This window comes from Neodiprion pinetum, chromosome 3 (assembly GCF_021155775.2).
Source record: "Neodiprion pinetum isolate iyNeoPine1 chromosome 3, iyNeoPine1.2, whole genome shotgun sequence".
Taxonomy (NCBI): domain Eukaryota; kingdom Metazoa; phylum Arthropoda; class Insecta; order Hymenoptera; family Diprionidae; genus Neodiprion; species Neodiprion pinetum.
Window position 1 is genome coordinate 26,015,973 of NC_060234.1, and position 27,401 is coordinate 26,043,373.

Consider the following 27,401-nt stretch of genomic DNA (forward strand, 5'->3'; position numbering starts at 1 on the left):
TTATAAATGTTTGAAAAGTTTGAAGAACCAGCTTCAAGGATCTATGCATCAATTTGAACAATATTGAACAGTTTATGAGTATTTTAACATTTAACGAATTTTCCCATGTCAAATGAATGGGAAATTAAAATTAAAATAGAGACCTGTTAGACTTGAGCTAAAGAGCTCTTTTCTTCTATTAAACACTAACATTTGAGGGGGTAAGAACGGAAAAAAACTTTTTGAACCACCCAAATGCGTATGTAGCATTTTATATGACTATACTAACAATACAACTAATAGTTGGCAGATCCGCTTCTAACGCAAAATATTACACATTTTTCTCATTGCTGGATGGACAATTGACGAACATTGCCGTAAAAATTTATTGAATTTGTCTAAAGGAAGGGCTGATAATGAGTTAATAAGCGAGGTACTAGAAAATGAATTCTCAAATTAAGGAAGATGGGTTATTTTAGATTAATATTTATTGAAAATTAGAAAACAATTCATTTTTTTGATCAAATAAAACTAATAATTTGCACTTTTCTAAATTACAATTTTATTGTTCCGTAAATGAAACTAATTGCAAAACTGTTGCCTCAATATTGTGTAGTGCGCATGGAATCGTGATAAACTCGGATTTTCGTAGTCTACTCAGAGCGAATTCCGCTAAATGGCTGTTTCCTTCAAAACTTCATGTAGTACATGAAAAACTAGTTGTTATCCGCTCAGCGTCTTCAGAATTATGTGTCATCGAGCAATGCTTGCCATAAATTTAAAGCCCATAACGTTTGTTAATTACTTATTTATGCTGCGATAACATTATTCGTTCAGGTTTGTGATTTGTTCAGTTTCGACCACTACAGTGGCACTTCGCTATAGTGAACATCTCTCTGTATTACCGACTAGTTTTGTGACGCACACGGTACGGTGCAGATTGGTAACCGACCCGGATTTACCGTCCAGGACATCTTGAAAATTAGTTTCAAAAACCTATTTCGTATGAGAGGGCGCCAACAAATTAGGCACACTGCTCTCTGAAGCTCCGCTCTTGCAGACGTCAGTGTTGACCCTCTACGTCGAGATTGGGAATAGCGAAAGATATATTATAGGCATTTTTAAGAGTTGGCAATGGCTCCGGCAGCTTGTGCCCATCGATTGATCTTTCGTAGAATGATTTTTGGCAACAATGAAGTCAGGAGAAGCCTCAGTTTTCGGAAAGTTAGGCAAGTTTATCAAACGTTATTAGGCAGAGATACGGTGCAGCCTCCATATCACCATATCTGTCAAGTTGGCGACCCTGTCTTGAGGGCGTGCGCGTCGCCGGTCGACCCAGAAATCACCACGGAAAAAGTATTTCAAAAGGTACAAATAAGTTGTAGAAATTTCTCAGAGTTTACAATTAGTCAATAAAGATATTACATGGTAGATTACTACCATATTTCTCCAGATTTACCAGGCTAAAATTAAGAGTTTCAATTGGTTCTTATGAGAATTTCCGTCTTTCGCATGTTAGGCAGTTTTGTAAAACTTACATTTCGGTAAAAGTTCTGAAAACTACAATTCTCGAGTGCCGGTTTGTTTATAAAGAACATGGTCACATGATGCAATAGTATTTTCAGATCTGTCAAAAGTACTTTTCACGTACTGGAACAATTATTTCTTTTCTTGGATGAAATTTTATTTGAAATTATGTCAATTTGCTTAAAATATCAAAATATCCGGTTTGAAGAACTTTTAAATATTGAATTAATATTTACAATACAAGTACGCGTCAAAGTTTGCCTAGTGCTTTAAAAACAAATGCGCTGGTAGTTCGTATCTGCTGAATATTTGATGAACAGCAATACTTACACATACGTATCTATAAAACTGGATTCAGAATATGTATTTGAAGACATATATTTCCATAATAACAATGGTATATCCCACTTTTGCTGGATCGTTTAAAAACTTAGGAATATCGTCTCAAATTTCAGTTGCTGGATCATATGAAAGCCGTAATGAGACATTACAACGCTGTTGGCTTGGCAGCGCCTCAAGTAGGAGTTTCTTTGCAAATTTTTATGGCTGAGTTGACGGAAAAGCAACTAAAATATTACGATTCCGATACCATAAGAGTACGGGAAATGAAACCCTTTCCACTTCAAGTGTTTATCAACCCAACTTTGAAAGTCCGTGATTATTCGGTACTGAAGTTTCCGGAAGGGTGTGAAAGTATTCGCGGTTTTGACGCGGAGGTTTCAAGATCCAGAGCTGTTACAGTTTCAGGTCTCGATGCCAATGGCAAACCCGTTACCTGGGAAGCGGTGGGATGGGCTGCTAGGATCGCCCAACACGAGGTGGACCACTTACGAGTATGCGGCACATTTATTCTGTCACAATTCGTTACGAGAATGATGTACTTAGTCTTTACTGACCGCGTTAAATATCACTTTGTTTTCTTTTATACTGGAGTACGCTAGCAATTGCAGGAATCCACTTTGCTAGCATTACTCTAGTATGAAAGAAAAATTTTTTTGACTATTTTTGTCCGGCATTATGCAAGTAGGATTGCGCTTATGCACAACTTTTACATCATGATGTTGCCTAGGTTTTGATAATGGTTGAAATAATCGACATTTTACTCAGTCGGTAAAAATTGATTATTATAATACTCTTGACCTTTCGTTTTCAAGCCAGAGATCAATTTTTTAATTTCAATTTTCACATTTCCCACCATCCAAGCACTCTGATTGGTTTGCAATGTTTAGTCAACCAATTAGAATGCTTGGATGGTGACTAATGTGAAAAGTGAAATTACAGAATCGATCCCCAAGTCAAATTTTTCTTTTAGATTATTCATTCTTTTAACCTTCAGTCTTGTTTTATTGTTCCTAACAATAAGAATTGTGGCTCTCAGGTAAATCATGCGTCATATATTTTTTCCAGGGTGCGTTATATGTAGAAAAAATGGATCCATCTACTTTTACTTGTACCGCATGGCAGAAAATAAATGAAAATCACGGTAGAATGGAATTGCGATACTACAATCGAAAAGTGTAGAAGCATCGTATTATGTGACTAGTTGTTGAAAGAACGCGATTATGAGTCCCACTTGAAAGTTCACTTTGGTACGATCAAATTGAATTAAAGTTGAGCTAATTCCAGCTTGAGAAGTAGAAGTGTAAAAAATCATAGTTTTTTTTTTTAAGTCATCTACCGATGTAACTCCAAAGTAATTGACGAATAAAGTATGTATTTTAATTTGCACAGGTATTGAACAGTCGATTGTTTCCGTCGACATTGTTGTTTTTCTATCGATTAAATTATCGCGACGAAACTTAAATATAAATATATTACATTACTTGGTGGAATTAAAAAATAAGATATTTTATTGATGCATCTTCCAGGATACAGTCATACAGTACACGATATTTGATTAAAATGCGATGTACAACTTACGCTAGATAGTCAGGTTTATACAAATTCAAATCATACCGTGGTATTAATAGTTTTCGGAAGGGTAAGAAATTATTGTTGTGCTGAAATTTCAATCTTTCAATTTTCTTACGAATACTTATTTTTTGTTTTTGCAGTCTTACGAGACTAATTTCAATTTTCGGGTTATATATTTTTTCATTAGGTTTTTTTCTTTTTTTTTTTACAATTCTATGAGGAATACGATACCAGATAGTGATCAATTCACGTAACAAATATATATACTTACACGTGTATGGACTTAATTCAACCCTTTACTTTTACCCTTAAAAAAGGATGTTGTTTTAGATGTCGCGTCGGTAAATTGTTTGCTGATACACTTATGTACTAATAATTGTGAGTATACAATTTATTATACGCTAAAATTTATAATAAAGTAGGTTTGACATATGTAATTACCGAATGCCAGCAGTCGGTTCATTCTGTATCATCCATTCGAGATTTACGTTTATTATTCGGTACAACTGGATTGAAGTAATCGACCCGTTCCTTTAATCCGTTATATCATTGGTTTTTATTCCTTCCTTTTTGTTTTTCCCCAACTCATTAGGCTCTCCTTATAAATCCTTAGATAGACGTACCTGTAGATCTATTAAGAAATAATAAGTTCGTATAAAAAACCGTTTGGTTGCGGTGACTGTATAGAATTACAAACTATGGATTACTTTATTTGATTGAGTAATTGTGCTTATCGAATGGATGATATGCTATATGAAAATTCGATTGATCATTCTTTGAAACGATCACGTACTGTATCCTGCGTATATTATATCTACCACTTAATTGTCTTGTATCATAGTTTAATCTTACGCTTACAATTATATCTTTGAATTCATTTACTACAGATTAGCAACATTTTATTTATTTATTTATGTTTTTGTAATTTCATTTACACACTGAATTATTTATTAAAAAGCGTTTGGTTTTCCCAGAGTATTTTTGCTCCGCAGTAATCGCTGAGAATTTGTATTGAAAATTTTACCAAATTCACTTGTGTTATAGCCGTATACGTATTCCATTGTACATGAAATTCTTTTATAACGTTTACGTAATATTTTTTAGACGATAAAAAATAAATGGACGTTGTATGTTATTTGTTGAAATGATTTTGGGTGCAAGTCAAAATTTATTACGCATAGGCCTTGGTTTCGCACACTATACACGTAGGGAAAGGATTATTTGAGTCAAGTGACAGTCGTTTGATCCAACTAAATGCGGCGAACGCAATACTTACTTTATTCAACAAAATATTTTTGTCGGACGAAATACTTGTGACAACTTAATACAGAATTGAATCAATCCTTTTAATGTTCATACTGACTGTCAATTTATTGAAGATAACACGGCGTGAGTTCCTTGCGATAATGTGAATCTTGTGTCAAGAAAATGTGTAATTGAAGTGACTGTTTGATTGAACGCACTTCTATCGTTTTGTCTTGAAAATATGAAATTGCTGTATTAAAACAAATTAAGCTTGTTCTAATACATATTTTTTCGAGTTGAGAGTTCAATGGTTGAGGTCGAAGGTAGTTATTCAAGCGCACAAAACGTATTCTTCGAATGATATCATTAATAATTCTTTTGACTCAAAATTTGTGTGGGTTTTACTCGATATTAATCGGTAAAACTCGAAACCTTGTTGCTGTATACTTTGAAGTAAAAATTGACCATGTGTCAATAGCTTCTGTTTACTTGTCGTCAACATTGATTTCGATGACTCTAAACTTGGTATTGTTCGTCTTTCGTTTTTCACAGGTCTGATGACAATTTTATCTTTATCCGTATCTGATTTCCTAGCCGACTACCCAGTTTTATAACAATCCCTGAAGATACTTCCGCAGTGAGAAAGTTCACCGCCGTTTATAATACTAGCATACTGATGTTTACGACGAATATTTTCTCTACTTGTTTCAAAGCATGTGGTGTTTCTTTTACCTCGTAAACAAATTAGTGTAACTGATTCAACCAGTTACGCCAAACAAGCTTGGGTTAGATCAGTAAAATATGGCATTCAATCGACGTAAATTTTTCCTCCGTTAGATTCATGTACTTGGTTTATTTGAAGTACCTAATTGTTTCTGTCAGTGAACATGCGACTTGAAGTAAAAATGCGTAAACTTCAAATGAAACGATATTCAGTTGACTCAATTTCGGAAAAACATCAAAAGATACCCGAACGAATACTTCGCTCGATTGCGACAAGAAAGGCTTTTGACGAATCAAGGAAATCGTTTGACTAAACTATTTTGACAAACTAACTAAATTGAAATTGTTGAATCGGGGTCATCGTATTTGTAACAAATAAGGGATACTAGATACTAGACAACGGACTCACAACGAAATCTATTTCGTTGGTTCAATAATTCCTTTCCCTACGTGTAATAATATATAATGCTGATCAAAGCATTACTATACGTAAATTGTTGGTACTGTATTTTATAGTTCTTTCTTCCGCGTATTACACGCATTATAATTACATTAACTACACCGATATGATGCTATGGCGTTTGGTAAAAGGTCTAAACTAAATCGAAGTGGTATGAAATTAGACAATAGTCGACGTCGACCTATGATATGTACAGTATTTTACAGTAGGTACGATTACAGCAAGTTTTTTTGATTTTTATATCGTTTTACAATTTCATGAATTTATCTCTGCACTCGGTAAAAGCCAAGTTGATTCAAAGTAATCGTATTACAGCTCAGTCGATGCCGCCATCTAGATTCGTGTTGAAAGCGGGCTCGGCTTTGAATTTAGCTGTCGATACAAGTAGAATATAACAACAGTGATTCCTCTTTATCAATTATCTTGCAAATGTATTATACACAGATTACAACTTAACAGGTACCATACAATAATTGTTGAAAGGTATACCAGTACATATTCCTATATCCTAACGGCAATCTTATTTTATTTTCTCTCTTTAAAATTCAATTGAAAAACAGATGCTCGATTTTCTATTCAAAATTACTACAATGTAGTATGTAATATATATACATACATCTACGTAAATCATTGGTCCAATAGGCTTTTTGTATGGAATAATCATCATCATTATTATTATTATTAACATAAATATTCTCTTCGTCATAATTATACCTAAGACTTCGAAGAATTTTGTTTCATTTTATAATAACTTTTGCTAGTCATGAAAGTCTCCAATACACAAGATATACATTCATAATTTGTGAAGATCTCGGTTATTCAGCTTTCAATGTAATTCAAAGTATGTCATCGCGTCTATTCATACATGGAAGTTCTGAATGCTTTTGTCGCAAAATTCGATTGTGCAAATTCGTCGCGCATAACTAACTAAGATTATGAGATTAGTCACAGGAATTGCCTGAACTCTTTAAGCATTTATGATCTGTATAGGCATACATTATACCTATGCATATACGAGTATTTTAGAATCATTAGATGCACTCGAGTACAGACGAAACGTATAATTTCGGCAACCTCTCTATTTCGCTAATATCGAAAATCTATAATCATTCGTTTCAAATTGCCTGGGGTATACATCTGCGCATATCAAGCGTGGTTTTCGTAATAATTATCCGTTAATTATATAAAACTTTTTTTTTCCCGATCGCAATTCTCGTAGCTCAATTCCGTTCGTTCTCAACTTTGCGGATCATTTCATATTCAAATGAATTCCAAAGCAGTGCCGTATTCACTTTATTGATACAATGATCCGAACGAAGTATATTAAGTTCTGCAGAACAATTAAATTTATTGAAATCCGTTAATGAGTGATGATTAAACTTTGTATACAGCATAGTTTCGGGATTGAAAATTTTTCATCCGATAAGTAGAGGAATTTTAATTTTTATAATGCTCAAAGATACCAGCAATTTTTTTTCTTCCTTCTCTACCATTTTCCTTTTAAAATTGGCATCGATCCGTGCGCGATAGAAAATTTCAACCGCGCGCAAAGTTTTACTTTCAAATCCAAGTGTGAACTCGGTTTTGCTGAAGTTGTTGGGAAGTGTCTTGCTCTTGTCAGGATACGTGTCCTCGGCTCTGCGAGGTTCTCCACCTCTTTCCGTGACCCCGATGATGAACGGGAAATCTCGTTCCGGCACCGTTTCCACCGGCAATGCATCGGCTCGACTGTAGATGGAGGGGAATTCGCACTGTACCTGATTTTTTGTTCAATTAAAAAAAGACATAATCAGTTTACATGATCATGCGTAAGTAAGTTCACTGATGTGTATAGAAGTTTTCATGAAATTGCGTTAATCAGTGACGGAAGGATCAGAGTATTTATTATGCGGGATTATGCGTCGGTAAATTAAAATCTTCTCTCGTTTCTCGCGTGACACATTTTACGGAGCAAATACTTTATATAGACCATCTTGGTTTTCGAAAATTGATTATTTTTCACCGAGTTATTCGTCAGCTTCACAACCGAGAGCAAAGAAGTTATTCTTCTACTTCTTTCAAGTAGCAAGTAGCTTTTTTATATTGATTTCTTTGAAATATCACAGTCTATGTTACTCCTGCAGACATAATGCAAAAATTTGTGCAAATCGGTCGGCTGGTTTTTCAGTTTATCAATAACAAATACGAAAACAATCAAAGTAACGTAAAAATTGAAAACGACGTGGTATAGATCGTGTGATACGAGGTTTCAATGTTATTTACTAACCTACCTCTTTGGAAACATTGAATGCAAGTATTGCATAAGACGAATCAAACAGTTCTCAATTTTGAGTAATCATGTATCGTACCTACAAGAAAAGTAATAAAAATTGCATTGAGTTAAGTAAGGATTTTTCTCAGAGCCGTAACGCGAACTTGGCCACTTGCCGCCTCAAGTTGCGTTATGAAAAATAAATCATACATATCGGTATGGGTGTGTTTGTGCATAATTTCACTTGGGAAACTTTTGAGGGGGAAAAACTTTGGCGGAAAAGTATCTGAAAGGCCAAGAAGCAGGGTTTTAATGAACTGCGTGTAAAAGTTTTAGATCCATCGGGCGGAGGCATGTTATGTGATCGGAAATACGAATGTGTTCAATTTTATTCCGTTTTCGCTAACTCGCCATAAATCGAAGCGCAATTTTGCAGTAAAATGATCAATAATGTCCACAAATTACAGTCAAGATCATACACATTATAAAATTTGATTCAACAGAACACTCGATCGAATATCTCGGACAGTTATGTGACGTAAATTTTTCGAACGTTCGATTTTTTGTTGCAATAGTATTGAATTGCTCTGGGTGGGTGCTAAAAGATTAAATTACGGGAGGTAAAAAAAACCTATCAAACTAAGCTACCGTCTACCGTGCACAATCACTTTTCTTCGAACGCAGTTCATCTTTTCACCCCCAATAAACGAACAAATAATTTTCTTGCCACGTTTGTTCGTTGTTGAATTATCCAGAATTTATTACTACTTTTTTTCTTTCCAAGTTTGGTGTTTTCTCTTCACTAGAGAGTCCAAGTTGTCTTGTACGTCCGCGTATCAATTAAGTCTAGAATAGTCCGGGAACAACTGATTTATATGAGCTGAATAAACATACATTAAGAATTTCTTGGGATTTGTAATTTCGAAAGAGGCGAAGGAGATTGTTGTCAAAATTCATTCCATCAATAATTGCAGTTCATTTATAATACCTGTGATTAGACTTGTTGTTCTAAACGCGTCTTCGAAAATTAAGGGAGTGCATTTATGGGAGTGATTATACGACACTAAGAAAATATATGCGTAAAAGGGATACGTGATACACATGACACGAAATAATGACGAAAGTAACACGATTATACAATCACGCGTAAATTGAGATGTTTGTTGCCGAATTAGGTTACACCAGCAAAGCTTGAATACTTCTACAAAAAACGCTTTGTCTAGACTGTAAAAGAATGAAGATAAACGGTAATAAAATATCGTTTATAATTGTTACCTGTAAAGTGGACAAATTGTCGTTAAAAGTTAAATCCGCAGGTAGGTAATCGCTCTTCGGGTTACGCGGGCAACGGCAAGCGGATAGCGAATTTAACAATTGGTAAATGGTGCAGTTATACAGCGAAACGTGTTTTCCCGTAAAACAAGCAGTGTTTATACTCACCTATGTATAGGTGTATATGCGCTTTACTGCTGGAAAAACAGTTTCGCTGTATGAACGTTCTAGCAGTTTTTGTACCGATAAAGAGAGAAATCTACACCGAAGCTGACACAGCGACATCCATTTGGGAACCGGTGTAAATGTTATTTTTCACCGGTTTATTTCACATACGTTTACGAGAAGCTATATTGTTCATAAAAAAATTTCAGTACTCGTTAAAGCTATAAATTAATCATTTATTACGGTATCGTAAACACGTGTCCGTTAACATCACCCGGTGATTCCAATCAAAATTGTTTAGGAGATATTGCGTAATTATAGATATTTATTTGCCCATGGAAATAATTATATCTATTGTCAATTTTCTAATAATACACAAAAAAAAAAACATGTGTTGAAATAGATGTTCATTTTGAACGGAAATGGCAGTGAAGCTGTCTCAAAATTTGTGACGTCAAACCCGATAAACTCTTAGTTTTTTCCAAGTTTACAATATTTCCCAATTTTCGGATTGCACCAGTTTAAACGGCCCAGTGGAACCTATAACTATTTATAGTGTGACTTTACAGAGAATGTATATTTGAAGTTACTCGCTTCCGGTTGCCAAAATAATAACAATAATATAAACAATTATCGTAATACGTGTTGTATAACCTCACAATTTTAGGCACATCATCGAACTCAAATCATTCTAGTGTCCCAATTACTAATTAGCAGCAAAATAAATATAATTATTTATACTTATATAGCTTCTAGTAGTTTTTTTTTAAATTTAATTTGAGTGAAAACTAAATTATAACATTAGGAGAAACGAATATTTTTGACAACGTTAGGTACACAGAAACGATCTGCTCAACTATTTTGTATTAAAAAAGAGTATAACTCGTAATTTTACTGAAAATTTCTGGCATAGGTTTTTTGCCATGAATTGTACGTTACCCAAAACTTTCTTTATGGATTTTGTAAGTTAGGATCTTTTATACTGGATCAGAAAATTGCAGAAAAATTTATTAGGAATAGTTACAATTATCTTCAGAGTTTTTCTGGGAGACTCTTTTCACTGAATTATTTCCCGTAGGATGAAATAGAAATTTTCCTAGAATGGATTTCAGTTAATTTGTGATAAGTAAATTTAAATAAGCACAGAGCTGACGGATTCGACTATACAGTGGAAAAGGATTAACAGGGTGTAAGGTGGAAGCAGGCGAGGGGTGATGACAAAAAATAATGGGAAAACACGGTGGTAAAACCGGCGTATCTACAAACCTGTGTGAAACAATAAGAAAATCCAAAATCGACGAACAGAAAAACGAAATCTAGGTGACTGTGAACTGATTGGGAATTGGATTGCGAAGGCGAAGGGCGGCTTCTTCCGCCGCGTTTTCATTTGCGACATCGAAGTTGAATTCAAGGTTGAAATCGAGACGGGACTCGCTTGGAGTACTCGACGAAGTGCAAAGTCGCTCGCACGTTGAAGACGTACCGTTCCGTGAAATTCTTGCATTACCATCCGGACTTCCGGTACAGCTGTAGCGTGACGTCACTGCTTCAGATCGCGACAGGTTCGGCTCGGGGGTGATTCGCACCCACGGGCACCATGAGAAAAACTGGGCGAAACCTCGGCGAAATCTGTAATTCGAACATATCTCTCAGTCAGAGTCTCAGGGTGCGATTTGTAGTTTCAACTTCTCGTTTCTCCGTTTTCGGAGAAAAAAAGGCAGGTGTTGCGATTACCCCGAAAGTGAAAAGTTGAGTTTTCACTAAATCTCGACGTTTCGAGGTCTGGAGAATCACCTCCGACCATTTTCGGACGGATGTCTGCGTGTGCGCGTATGTGTGATCAATCTTTTCGTCCGACGATATCTCGAGAACGAGTCAACAGATTTCACTGATTTTTGTCTCAGTGGACGCGGCTTTTCTAAACTTGGAACTGATTAGATTTTGACTTTGATCCGTTCGGTACTTTTTCAATTATTCTGATAACAAAATTCCAGAGAATCAAACAATAATCATATGTTGAGAATGGATTTGAATGAAAATTGGTAACGTGAAGTTTTTTGGGTCACTCATCACAAATCTGAAGTTAGCATGCGAAATTCAAAATGGCTATTCGACATGGTGGAAATTTTTTTTTAAATATTTCGATATTGGTAGAGATTGGTAGGCGGAGGTTTTTTGGGTCATCGATAACGAACCCAAGGTCAGACTTCCAACATTTGTAATGGTGGATCCATTATAGTGGTTGAAATAAAAAAAACCTTACATCTCCATGTAATATGGTATCCAAGGGCTTTAAAAGCGTTAATCACAAATTTGAATTTTGTGGTTCGAGATTCGAAATGGATATAATTTGTTTTTTCTCTCAATAAACTTGGAACGTGCAGTGCGAGAACGGGAAGTTCAAGGCCTGGCTCACGGCCAGTCTGAAGCCACTTGTTTCTTCTTCTTTTTTTGCTCAATAATTTCATTTTTTACGGTTACCCAATAAAAAAATTTCTAGTACAATGGGAGTTGTAACAATAACGGTTCATATTTTTTGAATTGTCAGAAAATGTGATACAAATACCTATTCGGTGTAAGTGTAGTTGTAAATACAACATTTTTTGTTTATTGCAACACTTATATGTTTGTTCAGTCTATTGCATTTTTTCAGTTGAATAAATTCTGAACTTCAATTTATGGTTGCGTCAACATCGGATTAACGCAATAGTTACAAGAAAATATAGAACCATTGACCATTATCAAAAAGTAGTGTAAAAATTGAACAGCATAAATCTTGCATAGATTTTCTGGTTGTAGCTAAAAAAGTCTATTTTGATCCAGAACTAAGTTTTTCGGTTACGGTGAAAAATGAAAGCAGCTATAAAGTACAGTAACCGCAACTAAAAGCCTTAAAATGAGAATAACATTGCAGCTAATTTTGATGACAAGCTTCGATATATCGTCCAGAAACAAAAACAAATTGCAAAAAGTGTTGGATTTTGATATTTTGCATGAAAAAGTAATCTTCCTCCATTTTGCCGTTGTCGAAAAAAAAAAATTCTTATCTATGCAAACTGGGTAATAGGTACACCTTTTTTAATTGTTCATGCTTGGTATCTTTGTGAGCTGAGATATTTTATTTATAAATTACTGAGGAAAAAAAAAAAATTTTCCTCTGATAAAAAAAATTCAAGCATAATTAAAAACTAACAACCAGGAGTACGACTAACTTATCTCATAATTGTGAACATGATTATTTTCATTTTATACCTCATCCAAAACTTCCAGAACAAATGAATAATTGGTACAAAAATCTTTCAGGTAACAAAATCGGTCACTTGAGTAGTTCACTGATCATTTGATTAATTACTATGCATCGGTGCTGTTTTTAAGTATAAACGTGTGTTTAAAACTCTCTACAAAATGTAAAGACTGAAATTTTTATAACAATCCTGATTAACAACCGCCAAAACGAAGGATTCTGAGTGAAAGAAATTGTGTTTCTCCCAATGAAATCAAAAACCGCAACAGCGGCCATTTTAGGCAGTCTTAGTTGAGCCGCGCAGCTTGACACGTAATTTTGTACGTAACATAAGGAAATTTTTTTTTTTCGTGATATTATGGTACCTACTCTATATGATGGAAATAAAGTACTTTTTTCAATCTGTTGGGCAGTAAAACTGAATGTTCTCTAAACCTCTTTAAATTTCGTCGTAAATGTGGCTCGGGAAATCAATGGAGCCTAATATTGGGGAGGGTTTACATTTTATCGGTTCGCTAAGCCCGTTGGGTTTTGGTTAACTGTAGAGAAGAAGCTGCGGAGGGCAGAGGATCCACGATAAATTGAAAAGATTTAAGCATCGCTCGATAGTTCGTTAAAATATGGCAAATCTTCTTGGTGAATTACTATACTATACGTATATGTCGTTTTCACCGTTCGAAAATTGGCTCACGTTTTTTCTCCATCATTCTTGTATCAAAATTTTGCTTTTCACATTATCCAAGATTTGGAAGACAACTCATCAAAATTCTATAACGTTCTATTATAATAGAGACCGCCTTTCTTTGGAGTCATTTGTGAGCATAAAATTTATTTTTCCTCTATATTGTTACTGACGATTTGGAGAAATGGTATTCAATAAAGTTACGATGCGGCACTTGAACGGATTGCATGATTTTTTAATTATGGACGCATATCTAACGATACACCGAATTATTGAGACGCTTTGTGTACTCCTCGGAATCTAAATTTTCTTAAGATTATAGAGAATCATTAAATTTGATAACAATGTTGGTTAATTTTATAACTTCGATAATTATATTAAAAAAGTCTGAGCCTGTTAAATGTCAGTTCAATCATTGTTGAACGTCACATATATATATATATATATATATATATATATATATATATATATATTTATATGCATAAAAATATTCACTGGGTCGCCCCTCAGATCTGTTCCAGATCATTTAAGAAAACTTCTTGTAACGTTTCAAGCCGTGACGTCAACTGGAATACGTGCCTCGAGGCTTCGACAGTTTGAAAAGGAAAATACACGTAGTTTTTATAACCACTTACTTCGTTTTTTTTTACGAGTTTGGTACAAATGAAAACAACGTTTTAAAACTTGGCAGAGTCGTTGCTTATAATGATAGTAACAAATCCTGAAAAAAATTGAGCAAGTGGTTATAAAATCTAGATACATTTTCCTTTTAAGACTTTCGTGGCTTTGAGGCACGTGTTCCAGTTGACGTAGCGTCCTGAAACTGGACACAGATTTTTTTGAATGATTTGGAATAGATCTGGGGGGTGGGAAGATGGTCCAATCAAAAATTTTCCTGCCTTCAAACAAGGACTACCCTAATGTATACGTATATTATACCCACCGCGAATTCATCCAGCAATATATAATGGGGTTGTACATGCTGTTCGACATGGCTAGCCAGTAGATCGCTAAAAAGACCTCCTGAATGTAGGGCTCGTTTGTGATGTCCGGTAAATAGGAAGTCACTATGAAATAAACGTGGAAAGGCAGCCAACAGACGGCGAATATCACCACGACCACGATCATCATTTTGACCACCTGAAACAATCGGGGAATTTTCATTTAGATAGGGATAGATTCGTTACGGATATGCGAATTGAAAGGATGCGATTCATTAAGGTGAAGACGTACAGATTTAGCGCTATTTTGTATTTTTACGTCAGGCGAACCGAGGCCGGAAGCTGCTGAGAATTTATCAGCGGCAGAAAAATTTTTCGGGCTAAGAGACTAATAAATTTCGCATACGTATTGAACAGAAAAATGAAAATATAATCAGGTGTCGTTTTCTCTTTTTTTTTGATTCAACAAAAATTGACTAAAATACAGCAGGTTTAAAACTACAACAATATGACGTCACTCGTGGTGAAGTATATCTAATGCATTAAGAAATCAGTGAAATTCAATTGCTCGTAACATCAGAAATTATCTTTTTCGATGAAAGAGAAAAATACGTACAATCTAATTATTTTGTGTCTGTCCGCGCAAGTACGTATAATTTTTTTTTCATTAACGCAAAGATGCAATTCGATCGCCGAGACGTTGGAGCCTGCGAGCATCATGCAGTCTCGTCAAAATGATGAATTTTGTGAAAATTTATGTAGTCGGTAGTAAGACACTCGCCTTCGGGCGACGTCTGAAACATTTTCTACCACCAACTCGAGTAAACGATTCATATAAATTTCAATTTAAATTTTGGCAGGTGCCTCGCTTTCATCGCTCAAAGATTCGCTTATGTGCTGTCACCTCGGGCTTCCTCTACGTATAGCGTCGAAGCGCAACCGGGTGGAAAAATGACTGTAACATCTTAGATCACGTTCGTAAATCAATGTGTTGGAGCTTTCACTAACCAACTCGCAATCGTCTCATAAACCAATTTTCAACTACGAAGACAAATCGCCAGGTACGTTGTATTTGATGGTTGAAAAAAGATTTCATGACCATACTTTTTATCAATTACATCACGAGATTGTCGTACATTCGGTACTTATGAAATTATTATTATTGTATTGAGATACGGAGATTGAGGAAAAAAGGCGAAGCTTCGATATCGATGCTTCGTTTCATATTGCTTAAAAATGGTTGAAAATCTAGTGAATTCTTTCGGTGCTACTCTGCGACGGTTCATTTAATTCCGAAGACTGTTTTTTACAAATTCAATGTATGACGATTTCGTAATAAAATTAATAAAAAGTATTAATTTCTGGCCAATCAATCTTCTTGGGAAATAAGTTAACCCGCTGAATAATTGAGTCACTTGAAATTTTTACCGCTATTCTCTTCTCGAAAATTCGAGGACCTGCCGACTTACTGAAGGGTAATTTCAAGCCTGAAAGATTTTTTGAATCGCCGATGTATTGTACATAAGGGGTTTGTTTGATCCGTTTTCACGATATAGCGATAAGAATCCCTCCTATAAAAGCTTCTTATATTGAAAGGCGGGATATTTATTTTGATATAATCATAATTTTACATCAGTTTTCGTAATGTTATTGGTCGACGGGCTCGCTGGCGAAACGATTTGACTTTGAAAAATATTTTCTTTACCTCAGAGGTCCGTGTCATTGTTTCCATTCTTATATAATTTTTGTCTTAATGATACAATCCATTGTACTCGGTACATCGAAATGGTGAATATTCCTCGGTGAGGGATTCATCAAAGGTGAACATCTATATTGCAATGCCGAAGCTTCGGACAGTGAGAAAAGATTTGAAAAGGAATACAATCTTACTCCACAGATTATCAAGAGAGATTAATTAATGAAAAAATTCTGGATTCAAAAGAAAGCGGCACTTCAAAGACGGTAAAAGCACAATGGGCTTACATGTTATACCGAATGACTCATAATTCGATGGTTACGATTATCAGATCGTTCTCTCATTACAAACTGCTAATTATAATGGATTATTCGAGAACTATGGACTAGATAATATAAAAATTATCCCTCGAGGGCAAATGAAAAATCACGTGGCGTTTAATGGAGATAATTAAATGCCGAAAGTGCGCCAGAAGCCTGTCGGAGCTTGCGGAAATGTTTCTACCCGGAAGTAGCCAATCCTGACCTGCACAAATTCTCGCTCGCGAATCTCGTTCCCGTTTCCGGTGTCGGATGTCGTGGGTAACGACCCTGCTTTAACGCGAGATTACGTATACAGGATTTCAACTGCCTGCAAGCTTATCTGACCAGATTTCAATCTGTAGAAAAGGAAAAAGAAGAAGAAAAAAACAAGAAAAAAAAAAAACGAGGAGAAACAGTTTCCGACAAGTTGACATGTTTGATGGACTGAAAGCTTCAGAAGTGAATTTACGTACTTTGAGACGACTGATTGGCACGATGTTATTACGAAATTACTCGGAAGGGAAGGAAAACAGCAGCCCTCGAGTAGGAGCAATGTAGAATATAATAATATGTATATTGAAGAGAAGAAAACAGATCCGGCTAAACCGCAGAGCCGTGGTCGAGATCCTCGTGTGGTACTCGTCTGTTTTTGCCCCTAATGATTAACGGCATCCACTTGATTCGAGTGTTCAATCTATCCGCTAGTTGCTCCGACAAGACAAACCTTTTGAGCGTCTGATCAAGCAAGCCTTTTTCGTTTGGAAATTACGCTTTGCTGTAAAAGAAGTAGACTCGTCGTAGCGAGACTGTTTCGGTCAGAATTCAGGAGCCTAATCGTCCGAAGTTGAAGTGCGTCCACGTTTAAACCGATCGTTACGCAATAACGATATTTTTCGCGGCAGAAAAAAAAAAAGTTGCTAATATTTCATCCTTTTCTTTTCCTTTTGCTCCTATTCGCATTATGCAACATATCGTGTAACAATAAAACGAAAGAAAATAAATTCACGTCGGTAGACGTAACGACAACTCTGTCCGTCTCTCGCTGCGCCTGCCATTAGGACCTGATAAAAAAGTGAAATCCTAGAATTTGGGGAGGTATTTTTACGCCGCGTCGTCGAATGCAAAAAATCGTTATAGCGTCATCATTGTGCGGGTATCGAGACAATTTCGCGTTGCGTATCAGACGCAGGATCGAAATCACCAGACAGATGGTAACCGCAAACTCCATAGAGACGTCCGTTATCTGTGGGTAACGTTTTGATGTGGAATTGCGGCAAACCCTTATCCTCGTTTTTGCTCCGAGCAACGAGGACCGGTTCGATCTTCTTGCGCGGTAAAGCTGCACTGTCCTGTCACTTGTGGTGAGTATTAATATAAACCCCGAGACAAGAAGCTTCGAAAGCTGCGTTTTGCGGGCTGTAACGTGTACTGGTCAACCTTTGCCACGCGTATTATAATTCTGTTCATAACTGGTACGATTTATTTTTTTGCTTCTCCCACATTCGATGAAATTGTTTTACGAACAGACCCGGGCATCCATTCGGATTAGCTTTTTTTGCAACATCAACGTAGTCGGCGGAGTAATCGCTGAAAAACGTTGGTCAGAATTGTCAGAAACCAAACTAAATACAGTATTCAAGTTTTCGATCGTCTAAAATGACATATTCACTACAGACACTCTTAAACTCTTGTCATGACCACCAATCACTGCTTCATCTTACCGTTTTTAGGGACTTTCTAGACCAAATGTTTCATCTTACCATTAGTCTTGCTTTTTATTCACACATTCTTTGCGCTCTGCTTTCCTTCGCCGATTTTATTTCTTATATCTTAACAAGAAGCTTTTAACTTGATTTAACCTAACCTAACCTAATCATTCACTAATTAATTTATTTTTACTTGTAATTGCATGCGCACGCTGCTAAATACCTTGCGTGTGAAAGGGACCTGCCTCAGTGTCGCAAGTAATTGAGACCGGGTATATTGCAGTGTAATTCGGTACGGGTCTTCCGTCATTACGTATAGCGAATCGAGGCATTGTGGGATAAATTCAAGAAACAACCTTATCCCCGGTATAATAACTGGGTTGTGGGGGATCGGACGTGGCTGTGTGCACCATGAAGCGAATATTGAAAAGTAGACAAAGCGAGCGTGCATGTGACCCACGACTTGTAGGTATAACACCAGTGGTCAGACCGCTCTTGCCCCGTTATACCCTTTGTCGTTGCTTTTACGACGTACGAGGGGAGGTACGATATAAATTACGTGCTTTCCTGGACACCCTTAAGCAATAACAGCAAAGAATGAACAAAAGCCTTCCAACAGTCACTGCTTCAGAGGTGCTTTGTGAAAGCTGCACTATCGCGCGCGATACGCGTATAATAGAATGCTTAATGCGCGTGTACAGTGTACGCATAGGAAGCTTTCGTTTGAGGGGGAAAAATCATCGAAATGTATGTCGATGGATATCAAACTTACGATGAAGGAAAATCTGATCGAAAGCGTGAGTTTTACCGCAGGTTTGATCGATTCGATCTTCAATTGTGTCAAATATTGTTTTGTCTCAATTCATGGTGACAATTCAAACACATAATTTTCTTGAATCAAGGATCTTTCGCTGCTCTTCACAGACTGATAGGAATTTTGGAAGTTTTGGCCGAGTGTAATGGGTTTCAAGAATCGAGGGAAGTTGGTAACGGAGTGAAATAATATTTCCGATAATGACAAGGGGGTCGTATTAATTGCCCATTACTGCGTTCTAATTGCTGGCTTCGTTTTAACTCCAGCAGTCGCGCGTTGCCGCCGCGTTTCGTTAAGAATGGTTTGAATATATCCTACAAATTGGCCGACCAATTATCTCAACGTTTGATTAACCTTGACTTTGATCATGAGGTTTAAAATCATTTGTGTAACGTGGCAGCTCAGTTTACGTGAGCAGAAACCGTGAATAACAAGATCGCGTGCATTCTAGAATTATACATGTATAAAAGTTCGACTTTTCGTTTAGATGGTAAAGAAATAATCCTGTCACATATCCAAAGTTGTTGAGTCAAGTCAACGCTGAAGCCCAACTTCCAACTTGAAATCTAATAAACGTGAACAGAATGCTGCGGGGACATTCAATGCCAAGTCACCGCCGAAGTTTCATCGCGCACTCTTTATCGGGATTCAATCGAAAGACCTGCAAGCTCCAAGTTTTCGCAGCTGAACCAAGATCTATGAAACAAACTACAAAGTGATTTTATTGTCCCAGAAGTGTCCCGTTCGTGCTCTTACATTTTTCTCGGTGGAAAAAACCTGCTCGTTGTCTGAAGTTTACACCTGACGTGACCTAGTCATCAGTTATACTTACAACGTGGGAATCTCTCTTGATAGAACATTTAATCAATTTATGATTCTCTTTAAATTAATATATATATTATAATATACTTGCAAATCACGCATTACAAATCTTGGAGCACCTCTTTCACGTGTATATATATATATATATAATATATATATATAGGTCGTTCCACGGGCGGTTGAAGCTTGACGTGGAAAAAGCGACGAAATTAACTTGACAAGTATCGTTTCGTGAGAAATACGAGCATGCAACTTTCTGCACATTAAACGGACAAAATACCGACTTTGAACACTTGTATATGTAACTACAGGTTTTGCATTATTTCTTTACGTTTATGCTCACTTTTAGCCATCGATAATACGGATCAAAAATGTTCAGTCTGTGTTATTTTCAACGTGACAATTTGTCATCGCGAGGGACTGAACACCGGAGAGAATAGTTGGCGGGCTTTGTGCTCGGAAAGATCGTCTCCTATATAAAGCGGGCGATGAGAAATACGGGAAATTGTCGGAACCCGTTCAGCTAAAGCGATAAGGTTTCACTGGCTTTTTCGAACGCTCTAATTACGGCCATCCTTACATGGAATCGGCGATAGTTATAACAGGGGTAAGAGTCGTGATATAGACTTGTCAAGATAGACTTAACTCCGGGATCCTTACAATTTTGTACAAAGGGTTGGTTAATCTCCGCTCTCTTATCCACTTTCTCGTCTTACACTAAATGCGTAGGGATGCTTGGTAATTCTTCGAGATTGAAATTTTACCGAGATGACGGTGAAACGCGCAACTTACGCGAATAAACTGAAATGACTTTTTAAATTGAAATTTTGAACATTGTTCGTAGTCTTATTTCACAAGTGCGGGAGCAATTTTTATTATCGATCAATTTGTATCCCTTCATGTCTTTCCCAGAAAATCGACGAAGAAATTAACTGAGAAATAGGAACGATTTAGTTGAACAGTTCGGAAATCTGAGTGCTTATAATATAGCGGAACGTAGGCTATATCTTGCCATTATAATGGAAATACATTGTTTCTGCCTCATTAAAATGTCAAAAGTTTGAGAGTATAACTACGCTTGGAATATCTTTTTATGTACATCATGTAACGGAAAAAATCCTCTGACATGACGGGAAAAACGTGATTGAATACTCTCGTGAAATTTTTGTGGCTTGTTCAAGTTGTAGAAAAAACGTTATCGTAGCTTTCTCATCTCATAGGTACATTTTACATTTTCTCATAAAATGTTATTTTCGTCTTCGATGCACTAAATACACGGTTATAGAAAAAAAAATGGTCCAGTAGGGCCATTAAAATTGTTGGATTGATTTGAAAGTTTTTTAATGTATTACTAATTACAAATGTTACTAGTACTTATTTGTTTTTTTTACTCAATTATACATATCGTGTATACGAATTAGTTGTTGGTAGTCGCCCGGAATGCGAAATCTCTGGAGGCGTTAAAGTCGGTGATCCGCAAGTGGAGAAAAGTGCTTCGCATATATAATAGCGGAATTCTGTCTTGTGTAATACATTGCACAAATATGTCATTGTCAAGATTATACACGTACGAAGGGTGCGACGCGTTTTCCCCGATACGAGTAAAGCCGTTTATTATTGAACTTCCGCTTTTCCGTGTTAAATCGACTCGTGAGGGTTACGGCTTATCGCGCTTGTCGATATATTTGCCAAAAATCACTCGCTAAGATAGGGGCAATAGCGATTTGATAGCGTGGAAAATTTCACCGTAAATATCTCGCGTGCAGCGTCGAATGTCGTAAAGAGCACTCGTTTGATTTCAAATGCAAATTTTCGAAATAAAACCGGGGGTAAAAATGTAGAAACATGAAAACCAATGTATCGCAATATCAAATTTTCAAACACGTGAAAATTTATTTTTCGGAACACTGAAAATATATAATGTTGAAATGTAGAAAAGTCAAGATGTAGAAACGTGAAGTATATGCGGAGCCATAACATGAAATTGTCGGAATGAATAAAGATATATCAGAATTTTGACAATTCTACGTTTTGGTTGTTGGCATATTTTTACCCCAACGTGAAATCACTGGCTATAGGATTTCGCGTGTAACTGTAAGAATTTATAAAATATTTTCCGCGTTTTTAGCCGTAAATAATCACTTCGTCACGCCGTTAAGTGAAAGCTAGATTGAGTTGCGGAGTAAGTAGGAAATGGTAAATCTCATATATGTCTCGCTGCAAGTATCCTCTCGCTACACATTCCTCACTACCCTTACGAAATATTAGATTTCAAGAGCATGTAGACGTCCCGTAAGGCGACGTGAGCCGTACGTAGGCGGCAAAGAATCCTGCTTCCTTTTATTCAGTGTTGGATTGCGTTTTAAACGGAGACACCGTGAAATGCGGGAAAACTATTCTTTCTTTCGCAATTTTCGCGAGGGATGAATAAGAAATAAAAGTTGAAAACGTGAACAACGTTACAAACGAATCAGGCTTTTGAGACGAACACGCGCTTTGGGTATAGGCATTCGGTCGTTTGCCGAATCCTGGCGGGTACCTGTTCGGTACAAAAAAAGGTCGAATATAGAATTGAACGAATTGGAAAAAAGAAGAGAAAAAGGAAAAGGACGACGGGACGAAGATGAAATATCAGTATGCAAGCAAGCTTCTTTACTACTTTTTTTTTACGAGCTTCTTACGCTTTTATTGAATCTTTTGGTCTGGAAAAAGGTTGTATATCAATATTATAAGGTATAATACCGAAAGCTTGTTATTATATTTGTGCAGTACGCGGGAAAATATCGTATATAAACCGGTGCGCAAATGGGCTTTCGTTTTATAATTAAATCGGAGAGTTTCTGACTGATTTAAAAAGTTCTGATTTGTATTTGATTCTCACAACAGTTCCGTCGACTCGTTTATACTCCAATATATTGGAAAATACACTCGCGTGTTATATCCGCGTTCTGAATATTAAAATTCAAAACCGTGCCACGAAAGTAGAAAGACTCTCAACACCCGACCAGTCCACGAAATTGTCCGCGTTATCTCTGCTCTCCAAATCGAAAATATATCAACGCAGAAGCTTATTCCTTCACCAATCCTACACAATTATTCAATACGTGTTTGAAAGAATTTCTCCGCGTTCTCTGAATGTATGCTTTTGAAAATTTGAAAATTTTGTCGATCTTTCCTTTTTGCGTGCCCCCATAATTAACGAGGTTCAAATCCGAAATCGAAATACATCGTTCACAATACATAGCTTCGCTTGGTCTTCCTCAGCCGATTAGCCGTACATACCTATAAATATTTTCAATGAAATCTCGCGTTCAAAGCAAAACTGGCTCGCCTGAAGGTCGGTCCGTTTGTCAGTCTCGCGGGCAAGGTCCTAATCGAAATGCGTCGGAAAGCCTCGACGAAATTAAATCACACCTAATCTCACCGCGAATCGTTTGGGCACGGCCGAAGCCGCAGCCGCGTAACGTGATTGCACCAGAAACGCTGTGGAGCGAGTGGAAAAAGTCAACGGTAAGTCAGACAGGCGACACGGCAAACGGCCGGCAGTCGCGTTCCGGGCGTAAAAACTTAATCACAGTTGCGGACGTGATAAGGTCCTCAAAGGGACCAGCCGATTCAATTGCTCTCGAAGCTTTCACCCCTTCGCGACAAGCTGTGCGAATGAAGGTATCAGATTTCACACATTTCTCACAAACTCGCAGTGTGGGTACAACGCGTTTGCCGGTAGCTGAGAAAGAGAGGAATTTGTAGTTCTGGTTACTTTGCGTTACTTGACTATTCTCACTTTTCAACTATTGCAATAAGTTCATGTTGGTTCGAGAATAAATTCACGTCGAGGTTTTATTTAAGTGAAAGAATTTCATCCGGTGTGTAAACGAATTTGACGACTGCAGGGATTACAAAATTTTATCATTTTGGACAATGTTTTCCGGCTAAAAGGGATAAGGGATTTTCAAGTTGGCTGATTCTGGATAATCCGAGTCGTAATTATTTAATCTGCCGACGTATTTTTTTCTACTTCAATTATAATATGCCTGAGGAATTCTTATTACTCTCGCAAAGTGGAAAAATAATTACGCCGTGGATGTAGCATATTTCTATACATGGGCGTGGAATTTTAACGGAGGCCCAAAAGATACGCGTGAAGATTATGTTGTACTTAATTTTTAAGAGCTGGGGCAGAAAGCTGACACCGAACAGGTCTGGGATACGAGATAAAACTGTATCGTTGCATGGAAATTGGTTGAGAATTCGTATCGATTACAGAAAATATTAATAAGTGTGCGAGATAGTCAAGAAACTCGTACAAAAAATATTAACTTCACTAATACCTTTGGAATTATCAAATTTTTCAACTTTTGGTGAATAGCTAGTTGATATGGAAATCCCGTGGTGAAAAAATTGATTGAAACGAATTGTGGTTCGATTGTTACCCAAAATTTTTTATCCTGTTTTGTTTTACTGAAAATTACTCAACGTGATCTGATTTCACTGTATTCGAGATACAGCGAGAGACAACGTGGCTGTTACCTGGGCTTTTCGCAGACACGTAATATCATGGGTGAGTGAAATCTCTCTGCGGTAAAATGTGATTCAATGTAATAAATAGACTCCACGTGGCGCGAGGCGAAAGCGCGACAGATAATGTGACGCAATAAATTTCACTGTACAAATAATTATACATGCGCTATTGTTTTACCTCTAAAACGACAGAGTCTGTTTTTAAGGTGGATGAACGAGACAACTTATCGCCTTGGACATTACTATTAATTAACACAAGACACCTAATATTTTTACAGTGTCATATTATAATGTATTTACGTAACTACGTAGACTACGAACAATGGGAAGATACGGAGTGAAATTAAAATTACGCCAGGAATTTGAAATGAGGAAAAACAGTCAGGCAACAAGTATAAATAAATGAATGATGAACGAATGAATGAATAAAGAAATAATTTATTTCTTCAATCCAGTCATTGACGTAAAAACTTTTTCATTCGCAATTACATCACTCGTCAACTTTATTTGCAGGAAAAGTAAATGAACGAATTGAAAAAAAAGAAGGAAAAGAAAAAAGATAGAAATCAGTGGACCGTCTGAAATTTGCATGTATTACAATATGTGTATACGCGACTCGCTCGACTGTTGCATTCGTAATCGATTTAGCAAGAGAGTGGTCGACGAAAAGGATCGAACGCTCCGTAAACTATGTGCTTCACGGGATGCAGGGCACTTCGGTTATAACGTATTTACGTTGGGATAGATAGTCGAAGCGTTACATAAATGCCGAGTACTGTGCAGCCGTGGGCACGCGTGTTATTCATCGCGATTCCGCGGGGCGCATTATCTCTGATTTGCATATTGTAAAGTTTCACCTCGAACAAATGATATCGCTGCGTTGTACGGTAGGTACTTAGGTAACTGCCGTTCTCTGCAATTCTGTATTATAATCGTGAATTCTTGAAAGGCCGCCATTATATTCCTTGCTGTCGCACGTTATAATTACAAGCAAACTTAGGAACGAATACTATTAGCTGTGAATAGTTTTAATTTATATCGGGAGGTTTTTAGACGCAGCTTCATGTACGTATATTACGTACGAATAGTGAAGATCAAATCCGGAAGTGAAAACTATTTTTTTTATATTTGTTGACTAATTGCAAAAAATTGAGAAAAAAAAAAAATTCTAAATTTACTCAATTTCGTATTTTTATTGGTAATTGTTGTATTTATACGTGTAGGTATACATTATCCGCTTGGCGCGTAAAAATGAAGAATTACCAATAAAAATATTAAAAACTAATTGTAAGCTAATTTAAGAATTTGTTTCCTGCATTTATTCAAGTCAATATACAAAACCATTGCGAAAGCAAAAAATCTGAAATAATTCAGGAGTGCTATTTAGAACGAGGAAAGTCATACAAAAAATTATGAACGAAATGAAAAATGGTGAGGGAGAATCATTTGTCCAGTTGGCGTAGAATACCTTATATGCAAGTCTGTAAGCAGTTTAGAGGGACAAAAATATGCGAGGCTTAGTCGAAATGGGGTGTGTTAATCTTCTTAGGGTGCAGAAACTCCAACACCGTTGTATAGTTATGATACATCGACGAATTAACTTCGACAAGGTCTACCACAGTGCTTACAATTAGTTACAGAAATTCTGGGATGGGCGTGTGCGTTTCGCATCTGCAAATTTAAACACGCACACACCCGTCATCATCATAATCATCCATTACGGTAATTACTCGTCATGTAGAATAGTAGTAATTCATTCGAGTTTGTCATTCGACGTGACGTTGACAACGAGAAAAATTTTGTTTTATGCATTCGCTAGAAAATTCTATTAAAATGGGTATCGTTACGATAAAGGTTGAAATATTCTTGTAATCACGAAAATATGATACAAACAATTATTTAGTGTGCTTATACTTGGCAATACTATATTTCATGGTTGTAGCAACATTGACTTCGGTCGCTTATTGTTAGTCCGCTACGTTTTTCCAACTAAATAAAGCCTTGATGTAATTTTATTCTGACACCAACAACAGATAATCGCCGTAGTTACAAGAAAAAATATTACCACAGATTGAACATAATCAAGAAGAATAGTAACACGCACTAGATTTTCCTATTACAGTGTCAAAATTCAGTTTTATTTTGTATCCAGAACTGCGTACATTCTTCGGTTATGGTTAAAAAAATGTATGTGCTATAACTCTTTGTTACAAGAAAAATAAACGGGTTCTCCGATAATAAAGCAAACGCCACAGTGAAGCACAGAAAATACAGGGCAAAATTTTATATTCAAGAAAATGTTTGCTCTCAAGTTATCGTCCAGAGAAAAACAGTTTTTACAATAATAGTGGTTGACGCAGCAACCAAATAATTCGTCTATTCGTAACATGCTTTTATCTTAAAGGGCTAAGACTCCCTTGTTTAATTATACAGGGTAAGAAGGATATATAATTAAAAATATACATATATGTATGCATGTGTACATATATAATATATATATATGTATGTAACAGCGACTAGGAATTTCTCCCGATGGCAGCTTCGCTAATAGGGTGGGTGCCATTTATTGTTAGACAAGATTCCTTGGCTGATAGTGTCCGTGGTAAAATGCGAAATGGGAGTGACACAACTTATCAACGTATAGTGAGGCTAGGAACGGATGGCAGGGAAGCTTCGGTTCGCGGGTCCACGAGAGAATCACCTAATTACGTAAGTTATAATGGAGTTTAACGTTTGCCCTGCGCTTTCTGGCCACGTGTCTGCGGCCGTCTGTACAAAGTGAGAATTTCACTGTACAGCCCTGTACAAGCAGGTAAATCTAAAGCACGACGGAGCTCTCAGGCGCGAATCGTGCCCAGCGGGGAGAGAAATTTTAACAGCAGTATCGATTGCTGTCGAGGTGAAGGGAGGCTGCAGCAGGGCGACGGGGAAATTCCTCGATCCTCTTGCAGATCGTGTTTCCACCTTATCGGTACTTACGGTGGTGATGTTGGACAGGCGAGAACCGCCGCGTCTTCGGTCAGGCCAAACGGAACCTCTGAACCCTTCGGAAAAACTCTCCCCCCCGCCCCCAGTCCTAATCGCTGGTTTAATTAACGTTAAACCGGCGGTTTAATTACCCGTCATCAACGGCTGTG

General features: G+C 36.8%; 2 protein-coding genes across 5 annotated transcripts in view; one reads left to right on the forward strand and one right to left on the reverse strand.

The window, feature by feature from the left end:
- The first annotated feature begins 1,018 nt into the window (after positions 1-1,018).
- On the forward strand, positions 1,019-4,068 carry LOC124215636 (peptide deformylase, mitochondrial). Its single transcript, XM_046619256.2, has 3 exons — positions 1,019-1,347; positions 1,962-2,339; positions 2,914-4,068. The coding sequence occupies exons 1-3, from the start codon at positions 1,114-1,116 to the stop codon at positions 3,025-3,027; spliced, it is 726 nt and encodes a 241-aa protein (XP_046475212.1). The 5' UTR covers positions 1,019-1,113; the 3' UTR covers positions 3,028-4,068.
- Positions 4,069-4,532: 464 nt separating this feature from the next.
- The window catches only part of LOC124215635 (tachykinin-like peptides receptor 99D), a 130,643-nt gene continuing 107,774 nt past the window's right edge, over positions 4,533-27,401 (reverse strand). For 3 of the 4 annotated variants that reach the window (XR_006882406.1, XR_006882407.2, XR_006882408.2), the window contains 3 exons: positions 14,406-14,602; positions 10,803-11,165; positions 7,470-7,605 (listed from right to left, as the gene is read on the reverse strand). Coding sequence is in view for 1 of the 4 variants with exons in the window: in XM_046619255.2 (XP_046475211.1) it covers positions 7,466-7,605; positions 11,020-11,165; positions 14,406-14,602 (483 nt within the window). In the remaining 3 variants the exon portion in view is untranslated. Of the gene's footprint in view, positions 7,606-10,802; positions 11,166-14,405; positions 14,603-27,401 lie in introns of all 4 variants that reach the window. The other variant, XM_046619255.2, reaches the window with a different exon arrangement.

Bases quoted from the DNA above. Each gene is read 5' to 3' on its own strand.
- LOC124215636 (XM_046619256.2), top strand. From the start codon at position 1,114: ATGGCTCCGGCAGCTTGTGCCCATCGATTGATCTTTCGTAGAATGATT. The intron at 1,348-1,961 runs GTACAAATAAGT...CTCAAATTTCAG, and splicing joins CGGAAAAAGTATTTCAAAAG to TTGCTGGATCATATGAAAGC. The intron at 2,340-2,913 runs GTATGCGGCACA...TATTTTTTCCAG, and splicing joins ACGAGGTGGACCACTTACGA to GGTGCGTTATATGTAGAAAA.